The sequence below is a fragment of the Sebastes umbrosus genome, chromosome 16 (genome assembly GCF_015220745.1).
Source record: "Sebastes umbrosus isolate fSebUmb1 chromosome 16, fSebUmb1.pri, whole genome shotgun sequence".
Lineage (NCBI taxonomy): Eukaryota > Metazoa > Chordata > Actinopteri > Perciformes > Sebastidae > Sebastes > Sebastes umbrosus.
Genome location: NC_051284.1, coordinates 9,343,165 through 9,357,990, shown reverse-complemented (window position 1 = coordinate 9,357,990; position 14,826 = coordinate 9,343,165). Strand labels below are relative to the sequence as shown.

At 40.8% G+C, this 14,826-nt stretch overlaps 1 protein-coding gene across 12 annotated transcripts in view; it reads right to left on the bottom strand.

Annotated features, from left to right (window-relative positions):
* kiaa1109 (KIAA1109 ortholog) overlaps positions 1-14,826 on the bottom strand; it is a 108,498-nt gene that overhangs the window by 76,165 nt on the left and 17,507 nt on the right. For all 12 annotated transcript variants that reach the window (XM_037746754.1, XM_037746751.1, XM_037746758.1 and 9 more), the window contains 13 exons: positions 12,656-12,812; positions 12,006-12,084; positions 9,207-9,298; positions 8,900-9,017; positions 8,629-8,784; positions 7,318-7,415; positions 6,892-7,076; positions 5,992-6,098; positions 5,586-5,818; positions 4,385-4,603; positions 3,721-3,858; positions 1,735-1,911; positions 614-742 (listed from right to left, as the gene is read on the bottom strand). In XM_037746754.1, coding sequence (XP_037602682.1) covers positions 614-742; positions 1,735-1,911; positions 3,721-3,858; positions 4,385-4,603; positions 5,586-5,818; positions 5,992-6,098; positions 6,892-7,076; positions 7,318-7,415; positions 8,629-8,784; positions 8,900-9,017; positions 9,207-9,298; positions 12,006-12,084; positions 12,656-12,812 — 1,888 coding nt within the window. The remainder of the gene's footprint in view (positions 1-613; positions 743-1,734; positions 1,912-3,720; positions 3,859-4,384; positions 4,604-5,585; positions 5,819-5,991; positions 6,099-6,891; positions 7,077-7,317; positions 7,416-8,628; positions 8,785-8,899; positions 9,018-9,206; positions 9,299-12,005; positions 12,085-12,655; positions 12,813-14,826) is intronic.

Sequence of the window (14,826 nt, the reverse complement as noted above, 5' to 3'; positions counted from 1 at the left end):
CTTTTCATCGGTTGCAAGGAAGTTATGTTAAATTCAGTCTGGCTGTGCTTTACATAGCGCTACATGGCCTGTAGCCACAGCTGCTTGGCTGTCAGAAACTAATGAGGGCTCTCAGGCAGGAGTTTTTTAAAAATATCCTTGTTAGGATTCGCGTACAAACAAGACATTTTGTGAAACAGACTTGTTTTCTGTTAAAGGTATTTCACACATCACGATGCTGTGTGTGTATGTGTGCCATGTATGGCTGCTGTGAACACATCAATAGTTTTTTGTGAGGCTGTTGTCACAGGCGGTTTCTCTCCAGCTGCGCAAGAGTGTGCTTTCTGAGTCATGCATCGTTAGACAAAGCTTCACAGTGGTCTCCTTTTATTATTGGATGTCATTTGCACATTTCCCTTCACACCGGACAGTTCTGACCAACATTCAAATCTCACAAAAAAAAAAAAAAGTGAGCCATAATGAGCAAATTTGGTAGCTTCCAGCATGAGGTTCAGATACACACTGCCGCTAACTAGTTCAAACCAACACCAGAAAGCTCCAGCAGATGAAGTAAAAAATGTGAGAAATGAGGCTCAGGCTGTGCAGCATTTCATCGTGTACCGCCCGTTCCTACCTTGGAGTCGCAGATGCGGCGGTCGACGCCATGCTGGCAGATGACAGAGGGCTTGGGTTGTTCTAGCTGGAACTCTCGGGACACCCCGTGGAAAAGGAAATTCTCACCCCACTCTATCATACTGGCCACCTAATAATCACAAGCGCACGCAGACACATTAGTGCTTCAAAAACAATCAATAAATACATTTACCGCTAGGGCAAAAATGCACAGAATAAATAACAAAAGGAAAATAAATACAGCTATTGTGGGGGCGGACAAAGCAAAAGGAAAACCTTACAACAGAATGCAATCAAATACAGTATAACACCACCACAGGCGATAACATCAAAACATTATGACTTGTTCTGACAGAGTCTCAATAAAAACTGAATGTTATAAATTCTCAAAAGTTGGATTGTATTATATTTAGGGCTGTCAATCGATCAAACTATTTACCCAAGATTAAGCGCATGATTGTCCATAGTTAATAGTGATTAAACGTAAATTAATCACACATTTTGTATCTGTTCAAAATGTACCGCAGAGGGAGATTTGTCAAGTATTTAATACTCTTATCAACATGGGAGTGGGCAATATGCTTGCTTTATGCAAATGTATGTGTATATATTGATCATTGGAAATCAACTAACAACACAAAACAATGACAAATATTGTCCAGAAATCCTCACAGGTACTGCATTTAGCATAAAACAAAAATGTAATCATAAAATGGTGAGTCAGTATGCTGACTTGATTATGACTTGCCTCATGCGATTATCATAAAATGGGCATGTCTGTAAAGGGGAGACTCGTGGGTACTCATGATCCCAGTATCTTCACTCTAGCTTTAAAACTGAGCCCGATACAACCTTAAAAATCACAAATTGCGTTAATGCGTTAAAGAAATTAGTGGCGTTAAAACAAATTTGCGTTAACGCGTTATTATTGCGTTAACTTTGACAGCCCTAATTATATTGTAAGAGTCGTTCACACACACAAAACATATTTTGAAAAGCACTTTACCACAGTCACATGCACTCCCACTCTGCTGGCCTATAGATCCGTGATGTAATCCTAATCTGAGGCTTTATCCCTTCAACAAACCAAATCTCTCTTTTACCAATCAAACACACACACACCTGTGGTAGAGTGACCCTGCCAGTGAGCCCCCCGGCCTGCATGTCGATGAGCCAGGCGTACTCCAGCGTGTCACTGCCCAGGGTGAGGCCATGAGCGGAGAACATGGCATGGGCCCTCATCTGCAGGCCAGACAGACTCAGGTGGCCGTCCCTCAAAACCCCGTCCGCTGTGGGACGCTGTGGGCAAAAGAATAAATTCACACACACAAATATTTTTAATCTTACCTCACTACCTTATAAGGTGTGAAACTGAACATAGAAATCTTCTGCTAAAATTGATTGAAGAATTTTCACCAGACCTTGTTATCTCACTGGAGGAGAGACGAGGGCTAAACATTCTTTGTCAGGGATTAGGGAAAGATATTCACTCTGAGCAGCAAATAGGATCCAACTCGTGGCTAAAGCTTAGACATTCTGCGTGGTTACACAATATGCAGGTGCTTATGCAAAGATGCGGCTGGTGAAAAGCATGTTTTTTACATTATGCAACTCTACCATGCAAGCTTTATTCAGGGTATTTTCTAAGGACTGAGTCACCCATTCAGTGACCAGATTAAAGAGTAGTTGTTGGTGCATTAATTGTTTTCACACATGAGATGTGTATGGAAGCCCTGAGAGGCAAGTAAGAAAAGAAAATTCTGGTGATTTCACTTTCTAAGTCTGATCTAAATTGTTTTCTTTCCTGTGTTTAAGACTTAAAGGAATACTTCACCAACAAAATGACCATTTATATATAAATTACTCACCAATTCTTGAAGAAAATGATTTTCTCGCATGCCCCCACGGAGAACGAAAAATCCCAAAACTGAGAAAATTCTTGATGAATTGAAGTAAATCGGGGCCGCGTTTAACTACAGCAAAACTAGATAAAAACATCTGTTTACAAACTCTCACACAACTTGTGCAGTATAATCCAAGTCTCATTTATCCAGTCGTTTGCTCACGACTTCCCAAACACATGCATCTTTGCTAAAACCTTATCATTTGAAACGCTTCTGCATAAACAATCTTACACTTGTACAGGCAAGCTATTACGGATGAGTCCAAAATGTTTTAGATAGTAAGGTAAAATGCATGTGTTTAGGAACTAGTGAGCATACGACTGGATAAATGAGACTTGGATTATACTGCACGAGTTGCGCAAGAGTTTGTAAACGGATGTTTTGATATAGTTTCTTCGTTTACCGTGGAGGCATGCGAGAAAAACAAAGTTTTCTTCAAGAATTCAAGGTAACATGGGGGGGAGTAATTGATATGCAAATGGTAATTCTGTGGGGGAAGTATTCTTTTAAGAACGGGTGAAAAAAAGGTTTTGTCGTGATAACCTTTCGAAGTACCTTAATTTTCATTTTATCTGTGAAACAGGTGGGAGAAAAGGTTTTGACAGGTGAAATTTGTTTTTTTCTGTCAGGATCATTTTTCAAGTGTTTTCTGTTGTAAAACTCATTTTGGCCACAAGAGTTATTACAACAACGTACAATTAAAAATGATCATGACAACAACAACAAAAAATAATAATCACCTGCCAAAACAATAATCACCTTTTTCACCTGTTTTCACAGATGGAAAAATGAAAGAATTTAGATAGATTATCCTGCAGGCAAAACATTTTTTCACCTGTTAAGTCATAAACACAGGAGAGAAAACAATTTAGATCAGACTTAGAGAATGGATCACCACAATTTTTTTTTCACTTGCCTCTCACGGCTTCCGTAGATGTGCCACATAGTTTAAATAAATGTGTATTACTGTACTAGATCACACTTTCTTGCTTACCCTTCTAAATTAACAGATAATTGAGGGGTCAACACGTCATTGTCACGCCGAGAACCATTTTGTTCGATATTTTGTGCTTCTGGACACAAACAAATGTTTTTCTAAAGAAATTTCTTACAGATAAAATCCTAATCTAGGCAATGACTGCACTGTAAGGAGCCATAATAAGCAGCACATCACATCAGGTGCATGTGAAGTTGTGTCTCTGACCTGGTAGTTGTCACTGATGAAGATGTGAATGGGAGACAGGAGCAGCTGAAGCATCGTCTCCTTGTAACCCTTTTTCATCTCGAAACACAGCCGCTCCAAGAATCCGGATGGACCTTCGGGACCCTCGCTGCTGCAGTGCTGGAGGTGCAGAGAAAGTACGATGAAAGAAAATATGTGGACTCATGCATCAAGTTGCTTTCGTAAACATAAAAACACATCAACTCAAAAAGCATGGCTGGCAGGTTTGAATCAAAAAACAATTCCTTGACAGCCAGGAAACAAATGAGGGTAAATAAAATAGACTTAAACATGTATTTATACACTTTCCTTGAATTTTCACAATGTATTATTCATTTCTTTCTTTTCACATGTGCACTTTTTTTTATAAATTGCCTACAGTATATTGCTATTTTTCATTTATTTCTATACATTAAATGTATTATACATATTTCTTTTGTTTGGTCTCCATGTCACTGCTGCATGTCTTGCATGTATATTATATCAGTGCACATTTACATCATTTTTATTTCACACTGTAGTTTCATAATCTTTGATCGTAGCCCATTTGCTATACTTCCTACACTGATCTATCTCTCTCTCTCTCTCATGCTCTTTTTTTTAAACCAAACCGTTAAACTGAACTATTGGCAGTCGTCAGTTTTACCATTGGCAGTCGGCCGTGGACTTTGTAAAGGTTGATGTGCACGGTGATGTCCCAGGGGCGCAGGTCCAGGGGATGGATGTTCGAGTTTTCATTCTGTTCGCTGTCCTCCATTCCCAGAGGAGACCAACCGAGGCCAGAGGAGGTGGAGGTAGACAGCACAGGGCTGGTCACCGCCTCCTCAAAGTCTGTGTACATGTCATCCTCACCAAAATAGTTTTCCTGTGGGGACAGATAAAAGGAAGGTCAGAGGGGCTGTTTAATAAATTATCTAATTCTTCCTTATACCAATTCTTTCCTGGTTAATTATTATCCAGAATCTACATTAAGCATCCACACTATTACATCGAACTACTGATTACATTGAGAACAATGACTGATTACTAGGGCTCAATTAATCAATCGATTAAAATATTTAATCGCGATTAATCGCATGATTGTCCATAGTTAATCGCGATCACTCCCAAATGAATCACACATTTCTTTATCTGTTCAATATGTACCTCAAAGGGGGATTTGTCAAGTATTTAATAATCTTATCAACATGGGAGTGGGCAAATATGCTGCTTTATGCAAATGTATTTATATACTTATTATTCAAAATCAATAAACAACACAAAACAATGACAGATATTGTCCAGAAACCCTCACAGGTACTGCATTTAGCATAGAAAATATGCTCAAATCCTAAAATGGCAAACTCAAGACAAACAGGCAACAACAGCTGTCAGTGTGTCAGTGTGCTGACTTGACTATGACTTGCCCCAAACTGCATGTGATTATCATAAAGTGGGCATGTCTGTAAAGGGGAGACTCGTGGGTACCCATAGAACCTATTTACATTCACATATCTTGAGGTCAGAGGTCAAGGGACCTCTTTGAAAATGGCCATGACAGTTTTTCCTCGCCACAATTTAGCGTAACTTTGGAGCGTTATTTAGCCTCCTTCGCGACAAGCTGGTATGATATCAATGAATTCCTTAGGTTTTTCTAGTTTCATATGATACAAGTATCTTCACTGTAGCTTTAAAACTTAGCCCGCTACAACCTCCGATCTCAAGTTGTGTTAATGCGTTAAATAAATTAGTCGCGTTAAAACAAATTTGCGTAAACCCGTTATCTTTGACAGCCCTACTGATTTCCATAAGGTTTCACCACAATCTAGAATTTTGTTATTAGAGACCGACTCGAGGATTTTTCGTACCTTAATGGAGATCAGTGCTCGAAGCAAAGGCCCGTAGAGGATGATTTGAGAATCTGGGGACATCTCCATCTCCACGTGGAGCCGGTCAGGGGGGAGCTCTGTGGGGTCCTTGGGCTTCCGGCTGTGGGCGGCTGAAGCCGACGTGGAGGTGTAGCGTGGTGGGGGGTTGTGATGCACCGAGGCGTGCTCTGGGGGACGCAGAGCTGACAGCATGGATTCTTCCATCTCAGACACTTCAGACACGAATCACAGGCGAGTTAGCCGACATTATGTAAAACAGCTCGGTATAAGACTGAGCAAAGATTTTGAAGATGGTTACAATTTGTCACAGAGTACACAGTCGTTTTTGTCATTGTTGGCTTTAGAAAGAACAACAAAGATTTGATTCTAAAAGCTGAGAGCTTACGCGACTGTTTGAGTTGCTCATCGGCCTTCTGGGGATAAATGGGGTGCCAGGTGTAGTCGATGACGAGCAAGAAGTTGGGTACACTCCAGCAATCCACCCAGCCGGCTCTGATGTAAGGAAGAAAAACACACTCAGCACACAGTCATAATGCTGAGTTTATCATCATTTCAAGTGGATTTTCCAGTACATCGTTCGCTTTATGAACCATTCGATTCGAGGACATACAGTTAGAGACAGCAAATGGGTCGCGCCTGATTTCTCTGCAGCACAGAGTGCAGCGATCCAGACAGAATTCGATCGTAACCTCCCGGGGGGTAAGTGGGTCTCTCGCAGTGCTACATCAGTGTAGTCTCGCTCTGGACTATACATAATGAATGATCTGAATGTTGCGTTATCATGTACACAGTGCACGATGCATGTGCTACCTGAGGAGCAAAAGGTTCTCCGACGTCTCTTTGAACTTTCCCTAACCTTTAGGCTGGTGCTTTACGACATGGACACAGATCCTGCTTTGCAAAATCCTCCAAAAGGGATGCAGACTAAGATGGATGTAGAGCAGTTCTACACATAATAAATGGAAAAAGACTGTTATAACGAGCTTCGAGAAAAGGCAGAGTGTTTGCCTCTTATCTTCATCTCCAATACCAAAAAAAGCCCTATTCAACAGTCTATTGCATCTCACTTAAACCCGAGCAAAGCAGCAACAAACAGAGCATAAAAAGCGATGGTTAGTGGTACATTTACTTTAAATTACCACCTACTACCTTGGCAACATTTCCTTTTATACCCAAGTGTTGATGTGAGTCAGTGTTACGATGATGAGTCATCCTGCTCTTTGCTTCAAACGCATACTTCTTTTTGCCCACAACTAGAGAGAAATAATTCCCAGGTTTAACTCACTCTGCGTGGGTGATGTTCCTCCAGCGGGACTTGGTGGGTTTGGGAGGGGGAGCCCCTGTGTTTACCCCCGGCGTGAACATGTCCGGGGGCAGCTTGACGTTCTGGTAGTCTTTGGCCAGGGTGAGGAGGGGGTCGCGGCTCGGGTGGCACTCCGGAAGGGACAGTCGCATGTCTGTATCCTCTGCCTGAGGAGGATAAAGAACAGATAGGTGCATTGTACACCCTCACATAGTTGGCGTCAAAGTATTCATATCTACGGGGGCATGGAAATACAGAAGCATATACTGTAACTAATGTGAAAAAACACAGTATGTGCAGTCATACATCTGTAGGAACATTTTCCGGACGAAAAAAAAAATTTATAATTACACTCAAAAAACTGTTTGTGTTGTTTTTTTTGGAAAAAACAAATCCTATTTGGCTCACCTTCAAGCTGAAGCTGGTACGGCAGGTGGTCGGAACAAACTCGTTGAAAGGCAAAGTGAAGTCTATATTGAGCGTCTCGCCACATGCTGCAAGGTACACTATAGGAGATCAATAATGCAATTGATTAGTCTGCCCTGCTCTGGGATTAAGTTGAGTATATACTGTATGTCCAATATATCATGACTTAATAGAGTCAAAGTATCCTGTCATGGACATCTGCTTCCAGTTATAAAGAGGCATTAAGTTACCGATTGCTTTCACGCCTGGATTTTGATTCGGTTTCATTTCTTTCATTAGAGCTATTGATAATGCTAAACACGTATATAACAGTAGATCTACTATTGAACTGTAAAACTACTGTATCACTCAATTACGTTATTAGGAAGGCTTTTATACTGGTAAATTGAACATGATATTTTTATGGAACTTTAGTGGGGGGGACAAAAATTGTGTACTTTATTTAAAAAAATATATTTAAAAAAATAAAAAAAGTTTAAAAAAATGTATTTGTGTAGAATTTGGTGGCGTTTTCCTGTTGAGAAAACAAAAGACTAGAAAAATAATGTGTTTTATTTGTGTGAGTATTTTTTTTTTTTTTTAAATCTGTCTCTTTTTCATCTGCTTTTCTTTATTGTCACAGAATTATCTGTACATACAGTATGTGTCTTAAATGATGTGGTCTGACTCAACATGTTTGCACACTGTTACAGAAATCGGTTCTAGATAATATATTATTGTATATATTAGAGCTTTTAATACATAAAGTTAAGCATCGGACTGAATAAAGATGGAATACTTACTGTACCTTTAATTTGTGTACTGCATAAAATATTCCATTAAAAATATCAAACATAGAAAGGATGTTAATTACGTTTTTTCACCAGGTTGCCCTTTAATTTGGGCTAAATTATTTGCTCATAATAAATACACTTCTTGAGGAAAAATATGAATCTACAACTAATCATTTTTATTTAAAGGTGCTTAATGCGAAATTGGGAGCATCTCTATTGCCTCCGCACGGCTCTCAACATGGCGACAGCTGACTGGATGGTTGGTGCTACGCTTCCGCAATGGTTTACAACACACACACAGAGGAAGAGTGACTTCATTCTCTGCTCAGGTAGACATCTCTCCACAAAAGCTTTACACAGCAAATAGTTGTTTGATGCTATAATCAATGCTCTGGATATCAAATAGAGAACATTTTAAGTTTAAAAACATTGAATTCAGCCTAACTCAGTTCAGACTATTAATTAAATACTACTTCTATGGTTCTTTGCATCTAGAAGAGCATCTTCTTCTTCTTCTTACCATTCTCCTGCTGCTTGGTGGAACAGTCGATCCAGTTGTGCTGGTTTGCCGCCCAGATCATCTCAAACTGGTGGAAAAGGACCTTGAACTTCCAGGAATAGGGCACAAAGGAGTAGATGTCTGGGGCGCTGTCGCTCGCCCAGTCCTGGATCAAATCTAAAGAGAAAGAAGGAAAAAAATGCTTCACACATATCACTATTGAAATGCTAAGCACTAAAATGCTGCACAAGATGTACTGTCATTCGTTAAGTCCGTCTGCCAAAGGACTCACCAGTGAAGAAGTTTTTCTGGGCGTAGATGAAGTGGTATGTGGCCTTGTACACCTCGATCTCACACTGCCACGACTGAGGCATGTTCCACACCCGAGGGTAGCTGGCTATGACGTGAAACTGAAATAAAAGGCAAAGGCAAGACACGGTTTTTACTGGTGGCAGAGCTCTAACCATGTATATGCACGTCTGACATTGCATTGGCTCAGCTTTCCTTTGCATCTTAAGTCGATGGAGAAGTAAACATTTTTTAAATTTCTATCCAAAACGTGAACTGAAAAGCTTCTTGTATAATTGGCTGCTACTTACAGCCAGCATCTCAGCCTCCAGAAGAGTCCTGTACTGCATGCTGCTGGTGGTGTCTACATGCAGCAGCTGGCCTTTGATGGTAGGAGAGTAGCCTGAGGGCCGAGGAGAGAGAAGCAGGGCCATAAATTCTGAAATCTCAGAGCTGGGGCAAAGGTCTCGCAAATAATGTAATTTACCAGTAAACCTTGAACAGCTACTTATGTTAACTACATTTCTGGAGACGGAGGAGAGCATTGACTGATGACTGACTCAATATCATCAGCTCAGTGCGATAAATTATTACACATTCCTCAGAACTGTCAGCGTTGAGAATGTCAATGTTCCCTTAGGTCAGTTATTGTATTCTGGATATGGTTTTATCTGTATGCGTGTGTGTGTGTCCTTCGCATATCTCGAGTACCGTTCATCAGATCTTTTTCACACATGGGAGGGTGTGTTGCTAGCGACCCAAGGACGTGCAATGTCAAAGTTGGTTCAATTTGGACACACGACACGTTCAATATAAACTTTGAATACACAAGCAACGGCACTCTGTGCAGCAGTGGGGAGGAGACTTCGGGGTTCTGCGGACTTGAGTCGAGCATGTCCTCCACAGCGGGGCCTTTACAAACCTGACTGCAGTTCACTATTGCTGCTGGATATACTAATGTTATGGGCCTTTCACACAGAACGCAGCAACAGCACCACTGCGTTCTGAAACCCATTATTTTTTCAATTGCTTGCGTGGCGCAAAAAACGGCTTTTCAATGCGCCAAGCAAAGCGCACACAGCTTGCGGTGCGCTGTGAACTTTGGCCGTGACGTGGGGGATTGGACAGCCAGCCTTCCGATTGGTGGACGATCTGCTTTACCTCTGAGCCATAGCCGCCCCATGATCACTTAACCCACAAAGTGTGGAGAGTGTTTCATGTAAACATACTCAATGGAGACTCGTGTAGAAAAGTAAGAAAGATAGAGTACAGAGCTCCTGCATTGTTTGTATTAGTTTGATTGTGCAAAGACAGAGTCTCTGTTTTGGTCTCAGTCTTGAGCAAGACTATTTACTTTGGCCTTTTTATTTGACTTTTTGGATTTTTTATTTGACTCAACCCTCTCTGATGTTAGAACTGATTTATACTTCACCTGGGTAGCCCTGCTAGAATCCTGACCTATATGTGCAAATGTAGCCCTCTATGTAACAACATCACTAAGGGCTCAGCCCTGTGGGAAACATTGATTTTTAACAATTAAACTTTTTGCATCAAAGTTACACAAGTAGAGAGACTTCTCTTCATTTTGATTTATTGGTAACACACTCCTTAGTTCTGTGAATTCCTTGAGGAAAATAGTTCCTTATTAGCAATGATTAAACAGACCTTGTTAACAGAGGTTGGGATTTTGTTTTGGTAACATTCATTTCACTTGTTAGCAAACAGTTGCTTATTTACACATCCAGCAGGTACGGAGCAACATTATAATTAATTTGGAGTCGTGTTTGTGTTCACCTGATGAATGTGAGTCTAATATTCACTCTTTTTTAGCTCTGTTTTTGGTCTCTACCAACTCCTGAGGGAAATATCTGTCTCTTTAGCTGCTAAATGCTCCACTGTGTTCACCAGATAGTCTCTAACTGTGTCTGTCTTCTGTTTGGTGCTGAGCATGTAGCATACAGGGGATTTTTTAGAGTCTTTTCTCTAGCAACAGCTAAAACTGGAAAAAAAATCCTGAACAGTAGGAGTGAACCAAAACAGTAAAGTTGCAGCCGGACAGCTAAACAAGGAGCTTAAACTCACTATAAAGCTCGGTAAAGCCGAGTGGAGCTGCAGACTCAGGTGATAATTCTCTGTAGGTTCATCACTACCAGTGAAGCCTTTCATATTGTCGTTTTGGCATTGTCAAAAATATCAATTATAGCAGCTTTAATGAAGAATCCTGAACAATTTGCAGTGGTATTACATCCAGGTAGTTCACACTATGGCCTTTACACACAGGGGGCTTGACGAATAAATGACACAAAAATGCTAAATACTCGCCTGTAAATATTACATGTCTAGGGCTTTTATTGTGAAGGGTAAGAACAGAAGGAATGGATCTGGTCTGCACTGCCTTTGTTAAGGTTGAAAGGAGTAATAAAGTTTGTCGTCCTGGTTCGACTACGGAGCCTCTATGTTGTTGTTTCATAAATATAGCCGCAACTCAACCCGCACAACGTGATTGGTTGATGCCTTCATTCCGAAAAATCTGGCTTGTTCCGAAAAAAAAAAAATTACATTGCTTTTTCACTGTGTAATATTCAAGTTCTGTGTGAAAGTACATGAAAATGAATCAATTAAACGTCCCCGGTGTGTAATGGCCTTAAGACTGGCATTTGCTGTGAAGTGATTCCAGTTAAATTAAATGTGAATTTTAAATTATTACATTAGAAAGTCTAAATGGAAACTGCAAAATGTGATTAAATCCTGATTCAAATTGACAAAGGAATGTTATGCTAAGTTTCAATGGAAATAAATATATGAAATAAATGAATGAAGAGCCAAATGGCCAGCTTGAGGAATTTTCAATTCTCTTTGTACAATGCTTTTTGCCATCCAAGTATGAGTTAATTCTGACATTTGATAAAGCTGCTTATCATAGCTGTAGTTCAGATATTAGTCAGTGCAACAGATTGTGATGAAATAATGGAGAAACTGTTGACGTGTGCTTCTATATGAACAACATTTGTCCTTAAGCCAGTGGGACATCTGCTGTGGCAACTGCTCCAAGTGTTTTTTTGGCATTTTGGTCTATTCATCTTATTTTTTTTTTAAACACACACACTTACCATTCTCTCCTACAGTCATGGGGATGTTGACTTCCAGGTAAGAGCCTGCACCTACATTCACATGGATGGCATTGGTTTCCTAGTAACAGGGATAAAGACAGAGCATGGGAGGGAGAGGGAGAGAGAGGGAGAGGGAGAGGGAGAGGGAGAGAGAGGGAGAGGGAGAGGGAGAGAGAGAGAAAGGGAGAGGGAGAGAGAGAGAGAGAGAGAGAGAGCAAACAGCACAGTCAGACATGCCGTTAAATTATTAGTGAGGGTGCGTCACTGCCTTAAGAATAAAAGAAAGTCACCTAATCTGAACTAAAATATGTTCAAAGGAGGTAAAATCATGACAATCTTCCCTGACTCAATCTATTTTATGTTTTTTATTCAACATGCATTCATGTTGATGTTTAGTATGCACTTCACATACTGTGTGAAAATCCCTGCACTGCTCCAGGATGAAAATTTGAAAAAGCATAAAACATGAAGCAATATCGATAGCTAAAAACATGATGAGGCATGAAGACAAAGACAAGTGAGAGCAGCAGGGAGAGGAAGAAAGATCACAGAGGTTGACAAGAGAGAGAGAGAGAGAGAGAGAGAGAGAGAGAGAGAGAGAGAGAGAGAGAGAGAGAGAGAGAGAGAGAGCACACAAGAGCAAGAGTCACCCTGTTTTTGGTAAAAAGCAGATCGATGGTGGCGTCAGCGATGATGTTCATGCGGAGCTCGAAGGCCTGGATCTGCCTGGGTTTTCCTGGCTCGGTGACCTCTGTGACTTTCATGGCCTGGTAGTCAGCCGGCAGGAAGAACTTCCACAGACAGTCCCTGAGGAGAGTGAGAGTTCGTGCAAATCCAAGACCATATCTGTAAAGCTGAACTCCGAAGAATTTCACTTGACCAGAACAGCACTCATCTTACATCTATTACATCTGTATTGTTATGCTGTTTAAGTACATGCAAAAGATATAAGAGCAGTCCTATGTTTTCTGACTTAAAGTATAGCGTCCACCTGGACCCTATTGTGCTATGTTTGTGTAAGCGGAAAACACTCTGAAACTAGGGGCGGGGGGTTGCTGTAGATGGCAGCTGCTCACAGGCTGCAATATGGAGCTATAGGGGCAAGTTGGCACCGACATTTACGTCCACTAAAAGTGCTTGTTTTTGCCATGACAGGCTCTGATTGTTATTATTCAATTATATATATATTATTTAATAATTAAAGCGGAAGTAGACGAGATTGCAGCAAATACGATTAAGAAAAGTTATTTTTATAATATGGTCGCTATATCCTGACAGTATTGCATGAAACAAGTAACCTGAAAAAAAAAACATGTGCCTCTGTGTCCTCCGGTGCTCCTAATGGCATCTGCAAGATTTCACAGACCGGAGGAAAACAACCAGTCAGAGCTGACCTGGGGTCTGCTGTCCAGCTGCTGTCCATGAGAGCCGGCTGTCAATCACTCGTGAACTCCGATCAAACGGTCAAACTAGGCAGCGCTGATCAAATATGAATCAATATTCTGTTACTGTAATGCCTACTTCTCGCCTCAAATGTTTTCAGAATCATATTGTAGTGTACTGTTTAGCTGTAAAATGAGAAAGTTTGTGACCCAGCCGGCAGCCATGCTGAGATCTCTTGGGGAATACCAAGCACCGCTCACATGACCGGAGCACAGCCAATAGGAATGCTCTCTCTTTGAATGACCTGTGATCGGTAAAAGTCTTCTGTCACGGGCTACATTTTTTTAAAGCCTGAAAACAGAGCCATGAGGAGGTGCAGAAGTCTAGTTTTCTCTCAGAACACTTGAATTACAATATGCTGAAAGGTTATTATGGAATTTTTGCCCAATGACGCCAAAAGAATTGTTGCCTACTGAAGCTTTATGTGTCTGACATGGAAAGAGTCTTGCTCAAGGAGAAGTCTCGTTCTGAAATCTGGCGAGTTGACGTGTTGCCGGCAGACAATTCTGGAAAGGACCCTACAGAGAAATAAAACATTTTTCTTATCTTTCGCTTAATCCGGTCTGTTGGTTATTGCGTCCAAGTCCCGCTCAAGGAGACGTCTCGTTGTGAAATCTGAATATCTGTATTCTCTGGCTCAAATAAATACAGACGGCCATTGAATTCAAAGACCTAATTCACCTAGTCGAAATCAGCTAAATATTCAGCCATGACATTGAAAAGCTGCATTGAAGCTACACTTTCTGTACTCCAACACAACAAACTCTGCCTGGCTGGCACTCGCATTTCCACCATGGATGTATTCCACTATTGTCTTCCGGCAACACGTCACCTCGCCAGATTTCAGAACGAGACTTCTCCTTGAGCGAGACTCTTTCCACAATCTCAGACACTTATAATAACAATTAGTGCCTGTCATGGCAAAAACAAGCACTTTTAGTGGACGTAAATGACGGTGCCAGTTTGCCCCAATAGGATTACATTGCAGCCTGTGAGCAGCTGCCGTATGCAGCCCTCTCCCTCAATACTGGACCAGTTTCAGAAATTGTTGTTCCTATTAGTCAGTTAGACACAAAAACATGGGGAAATAGGGTCCAGGTTGAAAAATACCAAAGTAACACTTTAAATTAATTTCCAAATGTTACCACTGCAAATAAAGTGACATGAGTTCAACTGCCATGATCAGTACTTCAGCAGCTCACAGAGGAGGATCTGTAATGGTGCAGTTTTGTGCTGATTTGTGTTTTAATGAGATGTTCACCACATTTATATCAATTCTCAACAAATTGATGTAATATACACTGAATTATGGTAAGATTTACAAGAGATTACATGTTAAAATTCTTTGATAAAACTGAGTTTGTGTGTTTTTTACTCA